General features: G+C 35.9%; 1 protein-coding gene across 1 annotated transcript in view; it reads left to right on the forward strand.

Moving 5' to 3' along the window:
• Nucleotides 1-25,314, forward strand: part of OGFOD3 (2-oxoglutarate and iron dependent oxygenase domain containing 3) — a 54,610-nt gene that overhangs the window by 6,939 nt on the left and 22,357 nt on the right. The window contains exon 2 of the mRNA XM_027840496.1: nt 7,467-7,684. Within this exon, the coding sequence (XP_027696297.1) occupies nt 7,467-7,684 (218 nt within the window). The remainder of the gene's footprint in view (nt 1-7,466; nt 7,685-25,314) is intronic.

The following is a 25,314-nucleotide window of genomic DNA, read 5'->3' on the forward strand; positions in this document are numbered from 1 at the left end:
GTCTTGTATTTGAAGATCACATTTTCTACTGCGCTTAGGTTTTTTCATCAGGAAGGTTTGGAAGTCCCCTGTTTCATTGAATGTCCATCTCCTCCCCTGAAAGATTATGCTCATTTCTCTCGGTTGTAATCCAAACTCTTTTCCATTATGGAATATCACATTCCAAGCCCTCTTGATGGCTCCACCTTTTAACATAGTGATCTTAATTTAGGTTCTATTTTTTTCATAACCTTGCCACCTTACCCTTTCCAATCTTTTACCTTCCTCCCTGCCACATAGTCTTCAGTCCAGTGCCACTGGCCTCTTTGCTGCTTTGTGAACAAGATACTGAATCTCTGTGCTCCAGGTATTTTCTCCAGTTGTCCCCCATGCCTGAAATATTCTTTGTTCTCATTTCTACCTACTGGCTTCCCTGGTTTTTTTTCAAGATTCATATGTGGGAATGGAGAACATTCCCGACATGAGGGATAGTCGCTGCAAAGGCCTAGGGATGAGATGTACATTGTCTTGTGTGAACAGCAAGTAGACTAGCGTAGCTGGATTGTAGAGTATATAGAGGGAAGTAATGTGTAAGAACATTAGAAAGACAGAAAAGGGCCATGTTGTGAAGAGCTTTGAGTTCCAATCAAAGAACCTTCTATTTGGACTTAGACAAAATAGGGAACAATTAAAATTTATTGAGTAGAAGATGTATGTATTTGTGTGGTAAGAGTCTTGGGTGATTAAATAAAAAGCTGTTGTAATAAGCCAGGTGAGAGGTGATGAAACCCTGAACTAGTGTGTTAATTATGTGAGTGGAAAAGTACAATTGTGTTATAGAGGTGTTATGGTGATAAAAATGACAAGAATCTCCTAGAAGTTTTTTTTTTTTTAATCAAGTAGGGAGTTTTTCCCTAAAGTAATTTATATTTTGCACTTTATCAAACACTGCATTATTGAATTCTATTGTTTGTGAATCTTCTTTCTTTAGTCTGTTCCATTGATCGCTCTATTCTTTAATCAATACTAGATGTTTTTGATGAATGCTGCTTTATAATATAGTTTGAGGTCTTAACGTGCTATTTCTTTGCTAAAATTATTAATTCTTTCAACTAGTTTTTAGTTGATTCTCTAGGAGTCTCCAATATGCCATCATATCATTTGCAAAGAGTAATGGTTTTGTTTCCTCAATCCCTATTCTAATTCCTTCAATTTCTTTTTCTTCTCTTATTTGCTATATCTAGCCATTCTATTATAATGTTGAATAATAGTGGTAATAATGGGCATCTTTGCTTCACCCCTGATCTTATTGGGAAGGCTTCTAGCTTCTCCCCATTACAGATAGTGCTTGAAGATGGTTTTAGATAAATGCTACTTATTTTAAGGAAAGCTCCATTTATTTCTGTGCTATCTAGTGTCTTTAGCAGGAATGACTGTTGTATTTTGTAAAAAGCTTTTTCTGTATCTGTTGAGGTAATCATATGATTTTTGTTGGTTTTGTTATCGATATGGTCAGTTATGCTGATACTAAACCAGTCCTGCCTTCCTGGTATAAATTCCATCTGGTCATACTACATGATCTTTGTGATATATTGCTGTAATTTCCTTGCTAGTATTTTATTGAAAATTTTTGCATCAGTACTCAGGGAAATTGGTCTGGCATTTTCTCTCTCTATATTTGCTCTTCCTGCTTTAGGTATCAACACCATACTTGTGTCATAAAAAGAATTTGGTAGGACTCCTTCTTTGCCTATTTTTTCCAAATAATTTATGTAGTATTGGAATTAATTGTTCCTTAAATGTTTGGTAGAATTCACTTGTGAATCCATTTGATCCTGGGGATTTTTTCTTACGGAGCTCATTGGTGACGTTCAATTTCTTTTTTCAAAGATAGGGTTATTTAAGTATTGTATTTCTTCTTTTGTTAATCTGGACAATTTATATTTTTATAAATATTCATCCATTTCACTTAGGTTATTAGATTTTTTAGCATATAATAGGACAAAAAAAGCTCCTGATAATTGCTTTAAATTCCTCTTCATTTCTTTATATTTTTGATACTGGTAATTTGGTTTTCTTTTTTTTTTAAATCAAATTAACAAGTGGTTTATCTATTTTATTGTCTCCCCCCCTCCATAAAACCAGCTTCTAGTTTATTTTTTGGTTCAATTGTTTTCTTACTTTCAATGTTACTTATCACTCTTTTGCTTTCAAATTTAGTGTTTAACTGGGGATTTAAAATTTTTTTTCTTCTGTTTTTTTTAGTTGCATGCCCAATTCATTGATCTGTTCTTTTTCTATTTTATTTTATTTTATATTATTTTTATTATTTTTGGTGAGGCAATTGGAGTTAAGTGACTTGCCCAGGATCACACAGCTAATAAGTGTCAAATGTCTGATCTGAGGCTGGATTTGAACTCAGGTCCTCCTGACTCCAGACCTGATGCTTTATCTACTGCTCCACCTACCTCTATTTTATTGATATAAGCATTTAGAGATATGAGTTTTCCCCTAAGTACTACTTTGGCTGCATTCCATAAATTTTGGTATCTTGTCTCATTGTCATTTTCTTTAATGAAATTATTGATTGTTTCTGTGATTTGTTCTTTGACTTAGTCATTCTTTTGGATTAAAAATTTGGTAAAATTTGGTTGCCTACAGAAGTTTATCAGTATTATACCTCAGTTTCACAATGGCATCCTTGCATACGTCCTCTATAATGGACGATGCTCTTACTCTTTTCCCACTCACTGGTGGAGTGAAGCAAGGCTGTGTGCTTGCTCCCATGCTTTTTAACATGATATCTTCAGCAGTGTTGTCAGGAACCTTTAATGAGGATAAAAACGGCATTAAAGTCAGCTACCACACAGATGGTTTATTATTTAACTTGAAAAGGCTACAAGTCAAGACTAAAGTGGAAGGAGACTTGGTGTGTGGCTTTTTGTAGATGATTATACACTCAGTGAAGCCTCTGAGGTTGAGAGGAAACAAAATATGGATTGATTTTCTGCTGCTTGTGCTAATTTTGGCCTAACAACCAACACCAAGAAAACAGAGGTTCTCCTGCAGCCAGCCTCACACAAATGTGGAACCATTGGTTACAGCAAATGGAGAAATTTTGAATGCTATGGATAAGTTCACTTATTCTTGGCAGTATACTTTCCGGGGATGTCCACATAGATGATGAAGTTGATGCCTGCATTGCCAGAGCTAACTCAGTGTTTGGGAGATTCTAAAGGAAGTGTGGGAGAGAAGATGTATAAAATTGCCTACCAGACTGAAGGTCTACAGAGCCATTGTGTTGACCATATTGTTATATGCCTGTGAAGCCTGGACAATGTACCAGCGCTATGCCAGAAAAAATAAATTGCATCCATTTGAATTGTCTTAGTAAGATTCAGAAGATCACCTGGGAAAATAAGGTACTAGACACTGAGGTCTTTTCTCGAGCTGAACTGCCAAGCATTAAAACTCTGCTGCAGAGAGTATGACTCTGATGGGCTGGCCATATTGTTCGAATACCAAACGTATGTTTGACAAAAAGACTATTTTATGGAGAACTCACACAAGGTAAGCACTTACATAGAGGTCAGAAGAAGCGATACAAGGACACTCTTAAGGTATCTGTGAAGAATTTTTGAATAGACTTTGAGATATGGGAGACACTGGCACAGGACCTGCCCAGCGTGGTGTACCTGCATCAAAGAAGGCACTGTGCTCTATGAGCAAAGCATAATTGCAGTGGCTCAAAAGAAACATGAGATGTGCAAATTTAGAGACACTCCAAATGTTCATATTTGTGCCCCATCTGTGGTAGAGCCTTCTGAGTTTGTATTGGTCTGATTAGCCACGGTGGGGCACTGTACCTTGATGCCAACATAGTGATATCTTTCTGGTCCTCTTTGAAAATAAAGAATGACAACCAGCCAACTTTAGCATTAGATTGTTTAGTTTCCAATTAATTTTTAATCTATGTTTCCACAGCCCATTATTCAATATAGTTTTTATTGTATTATAGTCTAAAAAGGATTCACTTAATATTTTTGCTTTTCTGCATTTGTTTGTAAGGTTTTGATGCCCCAATACATGGTCAGCTTTTGTGTAGGTGCCATGTACTGCTGAGAAAAAGGTATATGCTTTTCTCTTCCTATTTGATTTTCTCCAGAGGTTTATCATATCTAACTTCTCTAAATTAATTAACTTAATTAGTTAATTAAATTAAATATATTAAAGTAATTAAATTAATTAACTTCTTTCTTATTTATTTTTTTGTTAGATTAATCTAGTTCTGAAAGGAGCAAGTCGAATCCCCTTCTAGTATGGTTTTACTGTCTGTTTCCTCCAGTAACTCATTTAACTTTTTCTTTAAGAATTTGGACACTATACCATTTGGTGCACATATGTTTAGTATTGCTATTACTTTCTTGTTTGTGATACCTTTTAGCAATATGTAGTTTCTTTGCTCATCTCTTTTAATTAGATCTGTTTTTGCTTTTGCTTTGTCTGAGATGATGATTGTTACCCTGGTTTTTTTCCTTTCAGCTGAAGCATAATGATTTCATTCCAGTACCTTACCTTTACTCCGTATGTGTCTCTGTGCTTCAGGTGTGTTTCTTGTAAACAACATGTTGTAGGGTTCTGCTTCATAATCCATTCTGCCATCTGATTCTGTTTTATGGGTAATTTCATCCCATTTACATTCACAGTTATGACAGCTAACTTTATTTTCCTCCATCCTGCTTTTATTCTTCTGTTTATCCTTTCTCTCTCTTTCTCTCTCTCTCTCTTTCTTTTTATGCTCTCCCTCCTCAAAATTGTTTTGCTTCTGACTGCAACCTCTCCCAATCTTCTCTCCCTTCTATCTGTTCCCCCCATTTTCTTTTCCCTTTCCTCTTCTACTTCCTTGTAGGGCAAGATAGATTTCTAAACCTGAGTGTTTGTTATTCCCTCTTTGAACCAATTCTGATAAGAGTAAGGTTTAAGCATTGCCTGCCACCTCCCCTCCCCCCCAAGTTCTCCACTGTAAAAGCTCCTTTATGCCTTTTTTTATGTGAGATAATTTCCCCGATTCTACTTCTCTTTTCCCCCTTCTCCTGGTGCATCCCATTTTCTTACCCCTTATTTTTTTTTTTTTTGGATATCATCCTATCATAGTCAATTCACACCTATACCCTCTGTCTACATACTTTTTAAGGAGTTCTTCAGTGAATTTTTGTACCTCTTTTTCCATTTGGCCATTTCTGCTTTTTAAGGAATTTTTCTCTTTAGTAGATTTTTGTGCCTCTTTCAACATTTGGTCTATTCTACTTTTTAGGTTCTTATTTTCTTCAGTATTTTTTTGTGTATGACTCCTTTACCAAACTGTTTACTCTGTCTTGCATCGCTTTCATTTCTTTTCCCCATTTTTCCTCTGCTTCTCTTACTTGATTTTAAAAATCCTTTTTTTTGTTTTGTTTTGGTTTTGTTTTTAGGCAATTGGGGTTAAGTGACTAAAAATTCTTTTTGAGCCTTTCCAGGGCCTGAGACCAATTCACATTTTTCTTTGAGGCTTTGCATATAACTGTTTTGATCTCATTGTCTTCTTCTGAGTTATGTTTTGATTTTTCTTTCACTATAGTAACTTTCTGTTGTCTGGTTCCTTTTTTGATGTTTTCTTATATGGCTTTTAAACTTTATGTTAAAGTTGGGCTCAGCTCTTTGGGTGGAGGGGGTACCGTCCTAAGCCTCAGGATTTTTGTGCTGTTGTGTTCAGAGCTAGTTCTAGGTATCTGTAAGTTTTCAGTTCTTCCAGTGTGGTATCATCTAAGGAAGGTGTGGTCACTGTTTTGGATTGTACTCTGGTCTGTGAATGACCATAAGCATTCTTTTCTACCCTGAAACTGTGATCAAGGTTCCTAATCCTCTTTGACCTGGAACTGCAACCCAGAATTGAGTATAAGCAATGCAACAGAGTCCTGCACCCAGTGCCAGCAAAGGATCTCCTGTAATTTCATCTTGACCAGTTGTCTGATCCCTTACTGTCTGTAGGCTCAGAATTACAGAAGATGCTATTGCTGATTCATTTGTCTCTAAGGCCTGCTGCTGGCTTGCACCAGCCATAGTCTGTTAGTAGTTGCTTGGAACAGGGCCTCAGGGCCTCACTGCTAGCATGATGCTGGGCCTGGGGTCTTATTCTTGGCTTGTGCCAGTTTGTGGGACTTTGCTGTTGGCTTGAGCTGGGACAGCCTGGGTTGGACTGCACTGTAATCTCTCCTCAGTGAGACAGACAGAGGTCTGTCTGTAGACCTTTATCTGAAGGAAAACCTGCCAACCTTCTAAGTTATCTTGTGTTGGAAAATTATTTCACTCCATCCTTTTGTTGGTTCTGCTGCCCCAGAATTCCTTTTGAGATATTATTTTAATGTTGTTTTGAGTGGAATTTGGGAGAACTCAGGAGGTTCCCTGCTTTGACTCCACCATCTTGGCTCTACCTCCTTCATTTCTTTTAAACCATTCATAGATAGCATATTTTGCTCTCCCTCCTCAAAATTGTTTTGCTTTTCTCCAGATTTTACAGGGTCTTTTGTCTCTTCAAGTGTTGTCATTTTCTTTTGTTTTGCATAAAGAAAATGCATTCTATTTTTTCTATTGTGTAGAGGAAATCTTTCTATTCATAGATTCCTGAACTCTTTTACTACGTCTGGATGCTTGCTTTTCTCCTATTGACATTTTCCCTCTTGATCTTTGAGTTTTCTCCTGAGATCTTTGGTAATTTCAGTCTTTCCCCTCCTTATTTTCCCCTATTGCTCATCTTCTAACTCCTTTTCTTCTGATGGTAGTTTCCCTGGGAGGATCTCAGGGTGTCTTAGCCTCTTCCCCCACTAAGCATTTCACAGTTTCACCAGCCTGGGTCTCTGCCCCAAGTGACCTTCGGGAAGATAGAAGTGGCTCTAGCTGGATGCTGTACTATTTCCCCTAGGCTTAGTGGATTGCTTCATAGCTTCCTACATTTGATATCCTGTCTTGTTACCCCTGTTCCTTAGTTCTCAGGCCTAATAGTGCTGCTGTTGCAACCAGGGGTGATTTCTGTCATTTGGAGTTTGAATCTCAGAGGATCTTAGAGGAGGAGTTGGGGTGTGGAGTTGGACCTTATTTCAAGCCTGGACACCAATTAAATCACAGATCACCGCACAGTTAAAATTGTTAGATATTGCCTTGTTCCGTAATGTTTACATATGTATTTTTACCTTCCTCTGTGATCCTGATTGTGACTGCTTTGTGGAGGGGAGCTTTTTTTCATGTTTCTTCTGAAAGTCTGTTAAATGCTTGATAATTATTTGTGGATTGACAAAAAGCTCTGGTTAAGTTTCAGCTATGGATTCTAGGAGTATTTATTGCAGGGGTAATATGAGACAGCTAAAATACTGTTTTAAGAGTTAGTTGTGGGTATTGCAATATTCAATCAAATGTTAGATGAACATTGATATTAGTTTATTTTCTGTCCCTAGTATAAAGAAGAATCGAGTCCATCATGAATCCCAGAGGAAATGGTTGAAAATTTCATTTTGGGGATCTTCTGGTCTACTTGCCAGTCTTTTATTGTGGAGCTTTTTGAGTGGTGATGATGGTGTCACTGAAGTTCTGGCTCATCATAATGAAATTCTACAGAACAGATTTATTGAGGTGATTTGTTCTGACGATTATGACAGTCACAAAAGATTTGAAGGTACTGGCTCCCTTCATAGATGTTGCTTGTTTCCGCTCAAGGATGGTACTCTGGTGTAAAGGGTGGTTATAAAATATTGGTTCAACAAATTTCATTACAATGTGCCCAGGATCTTTTAGCCTTGTAAAGGAGAGTGGGTTAAGATTATAACCCTGATTTTGGTGTTTATATGTAACATTTAAAAATCAGTTCTATTCATCTTAGAAAACTTGCTGTTACAAACATCACGTAATTGATTTGACATTTCAGATATATAAACATAGTTTATATTAATTACTACTGCAATAGCAATAGTAATATTTTTAGCATATAATATTCCTATCACCTCTCTGTGGATAAGCCAGTTAAAAAGATGGTGTTTACATTGTAACAATGGTAACCAGCACTGGTGAAAATTTTACATGTTTTTATGCTTCAGAAAAGTAAATTATAGATTTTAGATGATTCATTTCATGTTTTGTGATATGCCCTCTCTTATATTCAATCTCTCCCTATCTTCTGGCTCCTTCATTGCTGTCTACAAACATGTTCATGTCTCCCCCATTCTTAAAAAGCCCTCACGTATATTCACTTGCCATTGTCCCATGTCTCTCCTTGTTGCTATCCTCTTTGACAACACTGTCTTCATTTGGTTCTTCCTCTTCCTTTCTTCTCCATCTCTTCTAAACCTTCTGCAGTCTGGCTTCCTCCTTCATCATTCAAATGAAACTGCCTTTTCCGCAATTATCAGAGTTCTCTTGATTGCCAAATGTGATGTTCTTTTCTCAGTCTCAATCCTTTTTGACCTCTCTGCAACATTTTGCTCTGGCAATCACTATCCCCTTTTGGATACTCTTTCTCCCTAGGTTTTTGTGACACTTTTCTCTCCTTTTCTATGTCTGACAGCTCATCTTGATTTCCTTTGCCTTGTAGATATCCTCCAAGCTCTGTCCTATTCCCTCTTATATTTTCTTTCAATGTTGTCTCATTTGTTGATCTCATTATTTTTGGACTTCTTTGACTTCTCCATCATATTCCCTTCTAACCTTCCCTATTAGGTCACCACAATCTTTTCAGTCCATCAAGCTTATAACCTTGGTGGGCATCCTCACATCCTCACTCTCTTTCATCTCTCATATGCATTCAGTTAGTTGCTCAATCTTGTTATTTCTACTTTCTCAGCATCTCTCATATATGTCTCCCCTTCTTGCCACTCATATAGCCACAACCCTAGTTCAGACCTTCGTCACTTCTCAACTGAACTAATGTAGTTGCCTTTTTATTTTTCTTCTTTTGTTATAGAGGTATTTAAAAATAGTTCTAAAATTTTAGTTAACAAGCATTTATTTTCTCTCCTGCCTCCTCCCAATAGAGTAAAAGAAAAAGAAAACCCTCATAGCAAATATATATGTAGTCAAGCAAGACAAATTCCCATGTGGGGTCTTGTACAAAAATATATTTCTCATTCTGTATCTTGAATCCATTACCTTTCTGTCAGAAGATTGGTAGCATTCTTGGTCATCATTTTTCTACATAGTTGGTTACTACATTGATCAGAGTTCTAAAATCTTTCTGTCTAGCACAGATTTGTCTATACAGATTTATTATTGTATAAATTGTTTTCCTGGTTCTGCTCACTTCATTTTGCAATAGTTCATACAAGTCTTACTAGGTTTCTCAGAAATTCTTTGAAAATTCCTTTTTGTCATTTCTTATGGAACAATAGTATTCCATCACATTCATCTATCATTATTTGTTCAGCCATTACCCAAATGATGGACAACCCCCATAGTTTCCTACAAAAAGAGCTGCTATAAATATTTTTGTACATATGGGTACTTTTTTCCTTTGATTTATTTTTTTTAAGGAATGACTAGTAATAATATTGCTAGATCACAGAGCATGTACTATTTAGTAACTTTTTGGTTTAAAAAAGTAATAAATTGTTTTCCAGAATGTCTGCACCAGCAGTATATTTCCTGTTTTCCTGTAGCCCTTCCAACATTTGTCATTTTTCTTTTTTTGTCAACTTTGCCAAAAGTGTGATGAGTGTGAGGTGAGACCTCAGGGTTGCTTTAATTTGCATTTCTCTAACTCTTAGTGATTGGAGCATTTTTCATATTCCTATTGTTAGCTTGGATTTCTTCCTTTGAAAATTGCCTTTTTATATCCTTTTGATTATTTATCAGTTGGGGAATGACTTATTCTTACAGATCAGTTCCCTACATATCTTAGAAATGAGACATTTAGGGGCAGCTAGGTGGCACAGTGGATAGAGCATCGGCCCTGAAGTCAGGAGTACCTGAGTTCAAATCCAGCCTCAGACCAAACACTTGACACTTGCTAGCTGTGTGACCTTGGGCAAGTCACTTAACCCCAATTGCCTAAAAAAAAAAAAAGAAATGAGACATTTATCAGAGAAATTTGCTAGAAAGATCATTTCTACTTAACTTTTTCTGACGTAGCTGCTTTGATTTTATTTTTTCAAAATTTTTAAATTTTATGTAATCAAGATTGTTTATTTTAACTTCTGTAACCCTTTCTTTATCCTTTGGTCATAGACTGCTCCCCTGTCCCTAAATGTGAAAGGTATTTCTGTATTCTTTCTCTAATTTGTTTATGATGTGACCTTTTCTATCCAGGTGGCATTTTGGAATTAATTGTGGTGTATATGTTAGTCTAAATCTAATTTCTGCTATACTACTTTCTATTTTTCCCCAGAGGTTATTGTAAAATAGTCTTTACCTAAGTATCGAACATTAGTCTACAATGTTCGTTTTCATCTCTGTATTGTATAGCTAATCTATTCCACTGATTGACCTCTATTTTTTAATCAGTACCAAATAATTTGATGATTACTGCTTTGAAGTGTAATTTGGTATCTGGAAGAGGGGTGGGATCCTGTGGCTGTGAGGCCAGATGTGGCCTTTTAGGTCTTTGGGGTACAGCTTTTTAACTGAGTCCAAGTTTTACAGAACAAATCCCCTTAATAAACAGAACAAATCCTTTTATTAAGGGGATTTGTTCTGTAAAGTTTGGATTCAGTCAAAGTGCTGCAGTTGAGGACCTTGGAGGGCCACATGTGGCCTTGAGGCTGCAGGTTCCCCACCCCTGATCTGAAACTATAAGGCTCCCTTCTTTTGTCACTTTTTTTAAAAATTTGTTAGATTCTTGACCTTTTGTTCCTCCAAATAAATTTTATGAATATTTTTTCTAAGTCTATAGAGTAATCCTTTGGTAATTTGTTATAACATAGTAAATTAATTTAGACAGTATTGTTATTTTTATTATATTGGCATGATCTGACATTTTAGGTCTGTCTTTATTCCTGTAAAGGGTATTTTGTAATTGTATTTGAGTAATTCCTTTCTGTCTTGGTAGTTAGATACCCAAGTATCTTATATATTCTGTAGTAATTTTAAATGGAATTTCTTTTTTTTATTACTTCCTATTACATTTTGGGGGTAATATATGCTAATAATTTATGTGAATTTATTTTATATTCTTCAACTTTGCTGAAGTTATTGTTTCAAATAATTCTTTAGTTGACTTTTCTAGTTCAACCACCCTATCATCTGCAGAAAATAATAATTTTGTTTCCTCTTCGACTTTGCTTATTCACTCAATTTCTTCTTCTTGCCCTACTGCAGTAGCTAGGATTTCTGACTCATGGAGTCATCGATTTTTATTTGGTTCATTCTAATTCTGTGGGATTTTCTTACTTGAGTGAGATTTTACACTTTTTCTTTTAAGCTTCTTGTTCTCTGTCACATTCTTTCCCCTAGAGCTTTTATTTCATCCTTTTTCCTTTGCTTCATTTCTTCCAGGTATAAATGTAGCTCTTGTGAAAAATCCATTTTAACATTTGAAACTCTGCTTGTGGTTGTTATGCAGTGACTAGCTCCCTTTTGGGTTTCTCTAGATTTTTTTTTTTTTTTGGTCTCCAGATATTTTTGATAATGGATTGATGTTTTCTTTGAATAACTCATTTCTCCAGTTTTAATTCCTGAATTGGGGCTTTGTATCAGGCCTAATTTCTGCCCCCTGCTGCACTGTTGGCTTGAACTGGTTCAATCTATGGGTCCCCTTAATGCCTGTACTGACCCTTACTCCTAGAGTTAGACCCTTCTGCTTTTTTTGAGGTTCATAGTGTTGGATCTTCTGAATCTTCATGTGTGGTGTCTCAGGACACAGTGCTTGGTTACCTGGGCTGTCTGAGTTGTGAGTACTGACATTCTGCTTTGATTGTTGTGATTACTGCTGATCCCAGGGGCTTCCAAGGTCTCTATCCTTTGGATTTCTGATCTCAGTGGATTGTTTTAAGGGGACCCTTAAAGGGGACTGGACTGTAGACATAGAATCTTTTAGGTTGCATGTGTCTTGCCCACAGCTCGTCTTCCTGGCTTGTTTACCCGTGAAGGCATACATTTTGAGCACTTCTGAGTTGGAAGAAGTCACTTAGTTTGTCATTTGATTTTTTTATTATTATTCTGTTTCCTTTGAATTTCAGGATTTTAGTGGAATAGGTAAATGGAAACTTGGTGGTCTATCTCTGTTCAGGCAGTCATCTTGACTGGAAATCCCCATGATCTCTTAAATTACTGAATCTAGAGACTTTTTCTCAATCCTCACCCCTCTTCACCTCTCTTTAGCCTTTGATATTGTCAATCACCATCTCCTCCTGAATATTCTCTCTAAATTTTTGTGACTCCATTCTCTTCTGGTTCTCCTCTTGTTTGTCTGCCTGCGTCATCTCCATCTCCTTTGTTGCTTTTTCATTCATATCACACCCACTATCAGAGTTCCCTAATACTCTGTCCTAGGCCCTCATCTCTTCTCCTTCTATACCAGGGGTTTTTAACATGGGGTCATGGAAAAGTAGAATGGTGGCAGGTTATGAAGGACGTTGGATGCCAAACGGAAGCTTTTATATTTGATCCTGGAGGTGATAGGGAGCCTCTGGAGTTTATTAATAGAGGGCTGAAATGATCAGACCTGTACTATATCCTGTACCAGAAGATCACTTTGAGAGATAAGTGGAGGTTGGACTGTTGTGGAGAGAGAGACATGTGACAGGGAGACCCATCAGCAGACTGTTGCTTTCAAGCCCAGGTGTGAGGTGATTAAGGCCTGCACCTGGGTGGTGGCAGTGTTAGGGGAAAAAAGGGAATATATACAAGAGATGTTATGAAGGTAAAATCAGTAGGATAAATTTTCTACAGATAGATTTCAGTAGGTTATGTGAACTTGGAACTTCTAACATTTTGATAACTGTATTTCATTATAATTGGTTTCCTTTGTAATCCTATGTGTTTGATTCTAATTGCCAAAGGGGCAAATGACACAAAAAAGATTAAAAAATCTTCTCTTGGTGATCTCATCAGTTTCTCTGGGTTCAGTTATTATCTCCTTGCAGATGATTCACAGATGTGTATATCCAATCCTGTGTTCTTTCCTGGGCTCTCATATAGCCCTTTGGATGTCTTGAAGATAATGTTGTGTAGAAATCTCAGAATAAACATATCCAAGATAGAATTCACTTTCTTTCTCTCTAAACTTTGCCTTCTTTCCAACTTATATATTGCTGTTGAAGGCACCACCACCTTCTCAGTTGCCTAGGCTTACAAGTTTGCTCTTGTCTTCTACTCTCTACTCTCACCCCACATATCTCCTCTCTTGTCATTATTTATTATTTCTGCAGCTAGGTGGCACAGTGAATAGATTACTGGACCTGGAGTCAGGAAGACCCAAGTTCAAATCTGGTCACAGACATTTAATAGCTATGTGACCCTAGGCAAATCACTTAGCCTCTGTCTGTCTCAGTTTTCTAATCTTTAAAATGGAAATAATAACATGTTTCCCAGGTTTGTTGTGAAGATAATATTTAGAAAATGCTTTGTAAAACTTAAAGATCCATATAAATGTTTCTCATTATTATTATTACTTAAGTATCTCTTATATGAAGTTCCCTTTTCTCTACTCATGTAGATACCATGCTAGTACTAGCCTTTGTTACTTCCACCTTAGACTCTTGCAGTGGCCTTTCATTTGATCTATTTGCTTTAGGTCTCTACTCATTTCAGTCCATCCTCTACTCAGCTGCTGAAGTGATTTTCCCAAAATATAATCTCATTATATATTTCCTAAAATATAATCTCATCACAACTGCACATCTTTCTCCTCCAACACCAGAGACTAAAAATTTCCTCCAGGATCAAATAAGAAAGTCCTCTATTATTTAAAGCCTTTTACAGCTTTGTGGCCTTCTCACCTTTCCAGTCATTTTATAACATTTTCCCTTCTGCATACTCTGTAATGTTACTGCTCTGGTCTACTATGTCTTGCCCAGAATTTTCTACCTACTCACCTCTGCCTCTTAATTTCCCTGGCTTTCTTGTAGATGTAGCTTAAGAAGGCAGAGCCAAGATGACAGAGAAAAGGCAAGGATTTGTCTTAGCTCTCCCAAGTTCTTCGCCAAACAACTGTAAAATAACTCCTCAAAACAAATTCTGGGGTGGCAGAACCAACAAAAGGACAGGGTGAAACAATTTTCCAACACAAGACAACTTAGAAGGTTGGCATGAAAGGAAAGACAACAGGGAGAGAGTGGAGCACAGTCTAGAGCGGGCAGTGCCCTAGCAAGACAGCAGCAGTCTGTGCCTTGGCAAGCCAGCAGCAGATCTTGGAGGCAACTAAATTGACAGCAGTGGCTTCCAGAGCTCTCAGTCCACAGACAGTAAGGGGATCAGACAACTGATCAGAAGGATATTACAAGGGTCCCTTTGCTGGCACTGGGTACAAGACTGTTGCACTGCCCATATGCAGATCTGAGTCACGGTCCTGGATTGTAGATCCAGAGTGAGGAGGAGCATTAGCACACCAGAGCTGCAGGCCTTAAGGAAGCAGGACCCTGGTCACAGTTCCATAGTGGAAAAGGGTGCTTGTGCTTGCTTACAGAGCAGAGCACAGGCCAGGATAGCAGTGACCACATCTCTGCTTAGATCACACCACTTTGGAACATCTGAAAACTTACAGACGCCCAGAACTAGCTCTGAACACAACAGCACAAAGCTGAGGCTTGGGATAGTGCCACCTCTACACTGGGAGCAGAGCCCAACTTTTATACAAAGTTAAAAGTCAAGAAATAGGCTGGAAAAATGAGCAAATAAAAAAGAACGTGACCATATACAGTTACTATGGTTTCAGGGATGATCAAAACGTAAACTCAGAAGAAGACAGCAAAGTCAAAACTGCTATGTGCGACGCCTCAAAGTAAAATGTGAATTAGTCTCAGGCTGAAGATGAATTCTTGGAAAAGCGCAAAAAGTATTTTAAAAATCAACTAAGAAAGGTAGAGGAAAAATTGGGAAAAGAAATGAAGGTGATACAAGAAACTAATAAAAAAAAAGAGTCAACACTAAGCTATTCTGAGTATTAAAATTATTCAGATCATCTACAAAAGACCTATGAAGGAAGATGCTATCCAGCTCCAAAGAAAGAACTGATAAATAGAAGTATAATTAGTATGGTTTTACCTATATCTTTATATCTATCCAATGATGGCCTTCTCTAATGCAGAAGTAGGGAAGAATGGAGGGAGACATCTTAGAACTTAAAATGTAACAAAAAAAATTTAAATTAGAAAAGAGTCAGCAGCTTGCTAAAGGAGGCACAAATACTGAAGAAAATAATATGTTAAAGAACAGAATAAGCCAAATGGTAAAAGAGGCACAAAAATCCATTGAGAACTCCTTAAAGAGCAGAATTGACCAAATGGAAAAAAAATTTAAAAATCACCGAACAAAAGAATTCCTTAAAAATTAGAATTGGGCAAGTGGAAGCTAATGACTCCATGAGACATCAAGAAACAATAAAATAAAAAAAAATGAAAAAAACAAAAGAAAATGTGAACTATCTCATCAGAAAAACAACTGACCTGGAAAATAGGTTGAGGAGAGATCATTTAAGAACTATTGAAGTACCTGGAAGCCATGTTTAAAAAAAAAAAAAAAGAACTTAGACATCATCTTTCAAAAATTATCAAGGAAAAAAAAACATTCTGATATTCTAGAACCAGAGGATAAAATAGAAATCAAAAGAATCCACTGATCACTTCCTGAAAGAGATTCCAAAATGAAACCTCCCGAGAATATTATAGCCCAATTCTAGAACCAAGGAGAAAATATTGTAAGCAGCCAGAAAGAAACAATTCAAATACTGTGGATCCACAGTCTGGATCACACAAGATTTAGTAGCTTCTACATTGAAGGAATCAAAGGGTTTGGAATATGATATTCCATAGGGCAAAATGAGTTAGGATTAGAACCAAGAATCACCTATCCAGCAAAACTGAGTATAATCTTTCAATAAACATGCCTAATTAATATTGATGAAAAAATATGGAATGGGGGTAATGATGGGGATGGGATCTGGATCCCTAAAAGGAAAAGACCGTGTCTTTGGGATCTGGACCCCAAAGAGGAAAAGCCCTGGACTTTCCTACATCACCAAATCTCTGGTGTGTGCCTGAGGCTGTAATCCTTTCAACTGGCCTTTCATTGTGGTTACTCCCAATTTCCTAATTACATTCTGTTACCTCCTGATTGCCCCTGGCTACTTCCGACCCTTAATCCTATGTAGACTTCATTCTCCCTTGGCCACAAGTGGTCCAGGTCCCTGGTGTTCTGTTACTTCACAATCACCGCCCCCCCCCATCCCATCCAGATCCTCCTTAGATCCTTCCTCCAGTCACCCCAGACTACTTGGCCACTCCTAGATTCCTCCCACAGTGTTTATGTAAGACACATCCTGGCCTCCATTAAGGTGCTCAGATTCTTAAAATCTGGCCTGCTTAAAAAAAAAAAAAACACAATACAAATGCTTAAATTCCTTAAGGGTCTGGCCAATATGGTGAATCTTTAATAAACCTTGTGTTTGACTGAAAAAAAAGAAAAAAGAAAAAAATATGGAATAGAATAGGTAGTACACCAACATATCAGAAAGATTATAAACCCTGACCAGGTTAGATTTATTTCAGTAATACATGGTTGGTTCTAGACCAGGAAAACAAAAACATAAGAACACATGTAAATAAAAATTGTGTGATTCTATCCATAAATGTTAAAAAAAATTGTTGATAAAACATAGCTCATCATTTTGTTAAAAAAAAAAAACTAAAAACTGTAGGAATTTGAAGGATTTACAGAAGGTCATGGACAAGAGCTTCACTGAATGGGAAGGTGTGTTTGTGTTGTGATCTGTGTTGGAAGGAGTACTTTCATTGTTGTGATCAGTCAATTTGTTAAGCCACTATGATGTACCAAGCCACTGCTGTAGGTGCTGGGGATACAAGGACAAAGAATAAAATATTCCTTTCTTGAAATGAGTCTCCATTTTAATGGTTGAGATAATAAAAATATATGCAGCATAAATATAAAGTTAATAAATACAAATATATTCAAGATAGTTTGGGAGGGAGGGGACTAGCAGGTAGAGGAGGAGATTCAGGAAAAGCTTCATGTAGAAAATCATGTATGTGTTGGATCTTAAAGGAAAAGAGGTACTCTGAGGTCTAGGTCAAAGCTTCTTAAACTGTGGGTCGCAACCTCATATGGGGTCATGTAGCTGAATGTGGGGGGTTGCGAAAAATTTGGCAATAGCAAAAGGTTTCTGAACATGCAGTGACCAAAAATTAATTCAAAATCAAGTGCATAATGAATCTGAGTTGTTTCTGGCGTCATTTTCCCATGTTGCATTACGTGATTTCACTACAGCTTTCATTCTGAACACACAACATGCACACTGCATGTGCCATCATGCCATGCAAGGCCAAGGAATACTGCCAGAAACACCTTGGCTTAGATTCGAGACCTTGTATGTTATGAATTTCAGTGTTTTTACAGTACATAAAAAGTTTTCTGCTCTTACAGAAACATCATAGTTTAATTATGGAAAATAAAGACTTTTAATATTTTCCTACCATCATTCTTCAGCAAGTTAGTATCAAATTAGTGTATCTTTGGGTTGTATTATGTTAGAATGTTTGATTTTAAAATTTTCTGTTATTTCCTTTTATAGAAACATAAGTGTTTAATTGCAGCAAGTAGAGACAAAAGCCCTTTAATACTATTTCTCCATCTTCACCACTGTATGTATATATAAGTGGGAACATCAGTTTTTAAAATTAAGCACAAATGTAATTCATAAACTAAAGCTAGTATTTATTTGAAAAATTATTTGCTTAATTTGTACTCAAGTTTTGACTGCAGAGATCATGAAACCAGAAAAACTTAAACATCTTAATACCCAGCATGAAGCATATTGCAATAAACCAAAGGAATATTTTGAATGACTGTTAAAGTCTTCAAATAAAGAAAAACAATGTTTTGAGAAATTTGTTACTGTCAATGAAAAGTATCTGCTTGCATCTTATGAAACTTCTTATTTAATTGCAGAAACTAAAAAGCAGCCCTATGCGATAGGAGATCTCATGTGATCTGCTGCTATTAAAATGTCAGAAATAGTTCATGGGAAAAAATAGTTCATGTTGAAATTCATAAAATTCCTGTATCAAATGATACTGTTTGCAGAAGAATTTCTGAAATTAGTAATGATCAATTCCAGCAGCTTATTACCAGGCTTAAGGGCAGCCCAAAGTTTGCAGTTCAGTTAGATGAAACAACATGGCACAATTGTTACTTTATGTGAGATATGTTTATGAAGGAAGTATACAGGAGGAATTATTGTTTTGCCACCCTTTGGAAGGGCACACAAGAAGGGAAGATATATATATATATCTCATAAAATTAATGAATTTTTCACGAATGAAAGTTTACAGTGGAAAAATTGCATTGGAGTCTGGTACAGACGGTGCTAGAGCAATGGAGCAATGATGGGCAAGAATGTTAGACTTGTAGGAAAAGTTAAAGCTGGTGGCAATGAACATTATCACTTTTACTCACTGCATGATCCATCGGGAGGCACTTGTAGCCAAAAAAAATTCACCAGAGTTAGTGCTTTGCAATATTATCAAAATCATTAACTTCATTAAAAGCCATGCCCTAAACAGCATTTGTTTTCAAACCTTTGCAAAGACATGAACTCTGATTACAAAAGCTTATTACTGCATGCAGAGGTAAAGTAGCTCTCAAGAGGGTGAAGTTATTGAAATTGAAAGATGAAGTTGTTATATTTTTGACTGAGCAGAAATCGTATTTTGTTCATTTTTTTTTCATAATGACTTAACACTTTCAAAAATGTGTTATTTGTTGGATGTTTTTGAAAAACTCAATAATTTAAACATGTCACTTCAGGAAAAAATTTGTAACATATTTATGTTAAAAGATAAAATTGAAAGTTTCACTAAAAAAGTTCACATATAGAAGAGTAGGGTGGAAAATGGTTCTTTGGAAATGTTTACAGCTACAGATGATTTTGTAATTGAAAATAACCTTTCCAAAGATTTAATTATAAGAGTTAAAATTGATCATCCAAAGTACTTGGAGACCCAGTTTCAGAAATACTTCCTTTCAAATTTTTATTCCAAAAAACTCAACTGGGTTCGTAAACCATACTTGATTGAAATTGAAAAAGTCAGTCATCTTCCATTAAAAGTTCAAGAAGAATTTGCCGAGTTACCAAGTAACACAGGTTTAAAATTTGAGTTTCCTAAAAAATCATTAAATTAATTTTGGCTTGGGATTATGACAGAATTGCCAACAATTTATGAAATGTCCCTAAACATACTTCTGCCATTTTGTACTTTGTATTTGTGCAAAGCGACATTCTCATCATTGACAATTATAAAATTAAAATATTGATCAACTCTGAAAAACGTTGAAGATGCTATATGTCTTGCAGTATCAAATATTCTGCCAAGATTTAATTCTTTATGTAAAAATAAACAAGCACATCCATCTCATTAGTAAGCAAATTTGCTTTTGTCTTTAATAAATGGTAAAATTATATGTATACCAAAGATTTGTTTTAAAATACATTTCTTTATGACTTACTATAAGTAAATATTTGATTTGTATGCCTATTTTATATACCTATATATAAACCAGGGTCATGTAAAAATTTCTCACCGAAAAAGAGTTGTGAGTGGAAAAAGTTTAAGAAGCCCTGGTCTAGGTATGTAGGGAGTACATTCTAGGCATGTGGAACAGTCAGTACAAAGGCTTGGATGGGAGATCTAATGACAATGTTTTAAAGAACAGAGAGGGACAGCTAGGTGGCGCAGTGGATAGAGCACCAGCCCTGGAGGCAGGAGGAGCTGAGTTCAAATCCAGCCTGAGACACTTGACATTCCCTAGCTGTGTGACCCTGGGCAAGTCACTTAACCCCATTGCCTAGCAAAAACAGAACAAAAAAACAGAGAAGGCCAGTTAGACTATATCGTAGAGTGTATGATGGTGGAGTAATGTTCCCTGAGGCTAGAAAGATAGGTAGTGGACAGGTTATGTAGGACTTTAAAATATAAACAGAGGAGTTTATATGTTATCCTAAAGACGGTAGGATGCCTCTGGTGTTCATTACATGGAATACCAAATCATGAAAATACCTAAATATTCATAAGAGTTGTATGTAAGGTTATTTATTTTTCAAGGGCTTGGTATGTGCCATTGAAGGAAGTGTAGTTGAATTAATGAAGAGGAGAAAGAGGGAGTTCCACATAGGAAAAATAGTTGGAAAAAATGCAAGGAGGTAGAAATATATGTGGCTATATTTGTGAAGGATTCTGTTAGTATTGTGACTCCTTGTAAGCAATAATTAGAGCAAAAATTGTTCATGCAAAATAGAGAAAAGTATAATGAAATCAAAGAAAGCATTGTTTATATAGGGTTACTAACTGTAGAGATTTAGTTGTAACAGAACATGTTATGTGAGAACATGATAATATCTTTGTGTACAATTTTTTATATAGTAGTTGATAATGTAATTTTTGAGTAGTATTTACAGTAAGACAATTTACTTTACAATTTACAAATTACAATAAGACAATTTACAATAAGACAATTACTAATCCCTCATCATAGCATGGAGTTGACCCTGTGTTTTCTTAGAGTCAGTGTCAAAGAAGCACAAGCTGTTAAGGTTCTGCTGAAGTAGAAAGGTTTTAAGTATTGATGTGTTCATAAGTTGTTTGTGTATGTTGTTTACGGGTCCACCTTAACTTAAGGGTGACCAATCACCACTTTCAGCAGATGAATTTTTTTGTTCATTTCAAGTCACAGAGACTGTCTACTATGTTATACTCATTGTTATGGTAGTCTAGTCACTGTTATGTCCTGTTTGATAACTTTATGGATATAGTTCCAGATTGCTTTCCAGAATGTCTGTACCAATTCACAGATCCACCAACAGTGCCTTTCTACAGTTCTTTTAAACATTATTATGTTTCTTTTTTGTAATATCTACCAATCTGATAGGTGTGAGTTTAAAACTCCTAGTTGTTTTAATGTGTGTTTCTCTGATTATTAGTGATTTGAATTTGCATTTTTGTTATGTTGTCTGGCTTAATCATGGGCAATTAATATCTCCCTACTTATTCATATCTGTCTTTTGTTTCTATAAGTAATGTTTTGTTGTTGTGTTAATAATAGTTCCCTTGGTAGTTAAACTCCTAAATATTTTACTTATACTGTAATTATTTTGAGTGGAATTTCTCTTTCCATCTCTTCCTTCTGGCTTTTGTCAGTCATATAGAGAAAGACTGATGGTTTGTGTAGGTTTATTTTATATGTCTGGCTACCTTGCTAAAATTGTTTCAATTAATTTTTATTTGAATCTTTAAGATTCTTTTAAGTAGACTATCATATTACTTGCAGGAAGCAATAGGTTTGCATCCTCTGTGCTTATTTGCTGAATTTCTTTTTTTTGTTTGTTTTATTACTATAGTTAGCCTTTCCTAGTACTAAATAAAAGAAAAATAGTGGTGATAATAGATATATTTACTTTGCTCCTAATCTCACAAGAAAGATTTCAAATTTATCCCCATGGTATCCAGTGTTGGCTGTTTGTTTTTTAGAAGTACTTTTTAGGAGAAGAATGCCTTACAAAGCAAAATTGGCCAAATGGAAAAGGAAATTCAAAAGCTTACTGAAGAAAATACTTCCTTAAAAATTAGAATAAAACAATTGGAAGCTAGTGACTTTATGAGAAATCAAGACACTGTAAAACAAATCCAGAAGAATGAAAAAATAGAAAACAATGTGAAATATCTCATTGGAAAAACAACTGACCTGGAAAATAGATCCAGGAATGATAATTTAAAAATTATTGGATTATCTGAAAGCCATGATGAAAAAAAGAGCCTAGATATCATCTTTCCAGAAATTATCAAGGAAAACTGCCCTGATATTTTAGAACCAGAGGGCAAAATAGAAATTGAAAGAATGCACCAATCACCTCCTGAAAGAGATCCCCAGAGGAAAACTCCTAGGAGTATTGTCAGATTCCAGAATTCCCAGGTCAAGGAGAAAATATTGCAAGCAGCCAGAAAGAAACAATTCAAGTATGGTGGAAACACAGTCAGGATAGCACAAGATTTAGCAGCTTCTACATTAAGGGACCGCAGGGCATGGAATATAATATTCTGGAGGGCAAAGGAGCTAGGATTACAACCAAGAATCACCTACCCAACAAAACTGAGTATAATCCTTCAGGGGAAAAAATAGATATTAATTGAAATAGAGGACTTTCAAGCTGAATAGAAAATTTGACTTTCAAATACAAGACTCAAGTGAAACATGAAGAGGTAAACAGGAAAGAGAAATCATAAGAGACTTATTAAGGTTGAACTGTTTACATTCCTGCATGGAAGGATGATATTTGTAACTCATGAGACCTTTGTCAGTATTAGGGTAGTTGGAGGGAAAAAATATATGCATGTAGATAGATAGATAGATAGAGGGCACAGGGTGAGTTGAAGATGAAGGGGTGATATCTGGAGAATAAAATTAAGGGGTGAGAGAGGGTTATACTTGGAGAAGGAGAAAGGGAGAGGTAGAATGAGAGGAGAATGATGTAAAGTGTCTCACATAAAACAGACAAGAAATGGCTTTTACAGTGGAGGGAAAGTGGGGGAAGGTGATAGGAATTGAGTGAATCTTATTCTTATAGGACTTGGCTTAAGGAGGGAATAACATCCACACTCAATTGGGTATGGAAATCTATCTTACCCTGCAGGAAAATAGGGGGAGAAGGGGACAAGAGAGCAGAGGAATGATAGAGGAGAGAGCAGATTGGGGGAAGGAGTAATCAGAAGCAAACACTTCTGAGGAGGGACAGGGTCAAAAGAGAGAATAGAGTAAATGGGGAGCAGGATAGGATTAAGGGAAATATAGTTAGTTTTTCACAACATGACTACTATGGAAGTGTTTTGCATAACTCCACATGTATAACCTGTATCAAGTTGCTTGCCTTTTCAGTGAGGGTGGATGGGGAAGAAGAAAGGGAGAAAAAAACAACAACAACAACAAAAAAAGAATACACAAGATCTGGCAACTTCTGCTATAAAAGAGAGTAGAGCTTAGAAAACAATATTCCAAAAGGCTACAGATTAGGTTTACATCGAAGAATAACTTATCCTGCAAAGCTGAGTTTTCTCCCCATGGGGAGAAAAATTGACTTTTAGTGGAATAGAAGTCTTACCAGTGTTTCTTGAACACTTGATGAAAAGACCAAAACTGAGTAGGAACTTTGAAATATAAACACAAGAGTCCAGAGAAAATTTAAAAGGTAATTGTATTGGAGTAACTGAATTGGAAGGAAGTATAAGTAAGTTAACATGGGAGGAAAAGAATCAAGTATCTTTTTGGAATTTTAAAGTCTTCAAAGGGTATTGAGGGAGTTAAATAAAAATACAAAAGTTCTGAGGGAAGTGAGGGTGATTGATTCTTTTCTGAGAGTTGGAAGAGGTGAAAGAAAAAGGTAAAAAAGGAGAAATATGCTAGTGTCCAAAAAGAGGAAAAAGAGGTTGGAACTTACAATTTCTCACAATTGAGGTACTTGAGAAGAATATATAAACAGGTAAAGGAATTGGAGGAATACATATCAGATGAATTTTACTCCTCTAAAACAAAGGAGGGATTAACACACATACATGCACAGTTCGATATAGAATTGTATCAAATTCAATAGGGAAACAAGGGAGAATGGAGGGAAAGGATTAAGAGAAGGATAATACCAGAAAGGAAATAGTCATAAGCAAAAGTAATTTCCTGATCCTAAAGGGTGATTAAAAAAAGGAAAAGAAAATTAAAGGAAATGATGAAACTCTTTTTTAAAAAAAAAAAAAATACTTTTTACTGTCCAAAGGAAAGATCCATTTGTTCCTATGCTTTTTAGTGTTTTAAATGGATGCTGTATGATTTAGTTTTTAATTTCCCTAATTTTGAACTTAAATCTGTGTTGCTGGTATAAATCCATTTTGGTCATAGTATATAATCTTTTAATATATTTCTTATAGCCTCTTTCCTGGTATTGTATTATTATTTAAAATTAAATTTAATTTTTTCAATCAGCAAGGATACATCTTCTTTCCTTGCTACTTCATAATGTCACCTTCCCCTCCTCTCCACAGCTGAGAAAGAGAAAAAAAGCAAAATTGTTACAAACATGTATAGTTGACCAAAACAAATTTCTGTATTGGCTGTATCAAAAAAAAAAGTCTCGATCTTCACCTCTTTATCAGGAGGTGGATCACATGTTTCTTATCATGAGTTTTTCAGAATCATGATTGACTGTAGAACTGATCAAAGTTCCTAAGTCTTTCAATGTTGTTTGTCTTTACAATATTGTCATTTTATAAGTTATTCTCCTGGTTCTAATCACTTCATTCTGCATCAGTTCATACACATCTTTCCAAGGTTTCTCTGAAGCCAAACCCTTCATCATTTCTTATAACACAATGGTCTTCCATTACATTTACATATATACATATATAGATATATATATATGTATCTATATATGTATGTGTATGTGTGTGTATACTTGTCCAGTCATTTCCCAGTAGATGGACATTCCCTTAGTTTCCAAGTCTTTGCCATCACAAATGGAACTCTTATAAATATTTTTGTACATTCTTAAGTTAGAGTTTATTTTGAGTAGGACTAATCACTTCCTTAACCTCCCCAATTGACTCCTTTTTCTCCTTTCCTACCTGTTATCCCTGTTGAGTGAAATATATTTCTGTACTCAACTCTGTATGTGAGAGAGTATGAGATTGTGTATGTGTTTGTGTGTATTCCCTCCTTTGACTGGTTGGGAGAGAGAGTAAGGTTCATCTCCCTTCCTTCCCCCTTTCTTTCTTGTTTGTATAGACTTTTAGTTGTGTACTACAATTCTGAGATAACCCTTCTTCTCCTTTCCACCCCGCTCCAGTGTATTTGGAGGGGGGGCTTTAATTAGCACCTTGATTTAATTCCGTTAATGTGCTTATCATCGCCTTAATTTTATCTTTTTATTGTTTCATGAATTAGCTTTTAATTCTTTAGCTTAGTCACTTGATTCTCCTGTATTGTAGCCGATTTTTTTTAAATTGTATCAGGAGTTTTTCTTTGATTTATTCATTATCTGTATGATAAACTTTTTATCTTTATGAACTTTTGTTTTTGTCAGCATTGTGTGGGGAAATAGAGAGATACCAT

This window comes from Vombatus ursinus, unplaced genomic scaffold, assembly GCF_900497805.2.
Source record: "Vombatus ursinus unplaced genomic scaffold, bare-nosed wombat genome assembly UNPS02004704.1, whole genome shotgun sequence".
NCBI lineage: Eukaryota > Metazoa > Chordata > Mammalia > Diprotodontia > Vombatidae > Vombatus > Vombatus ursinus.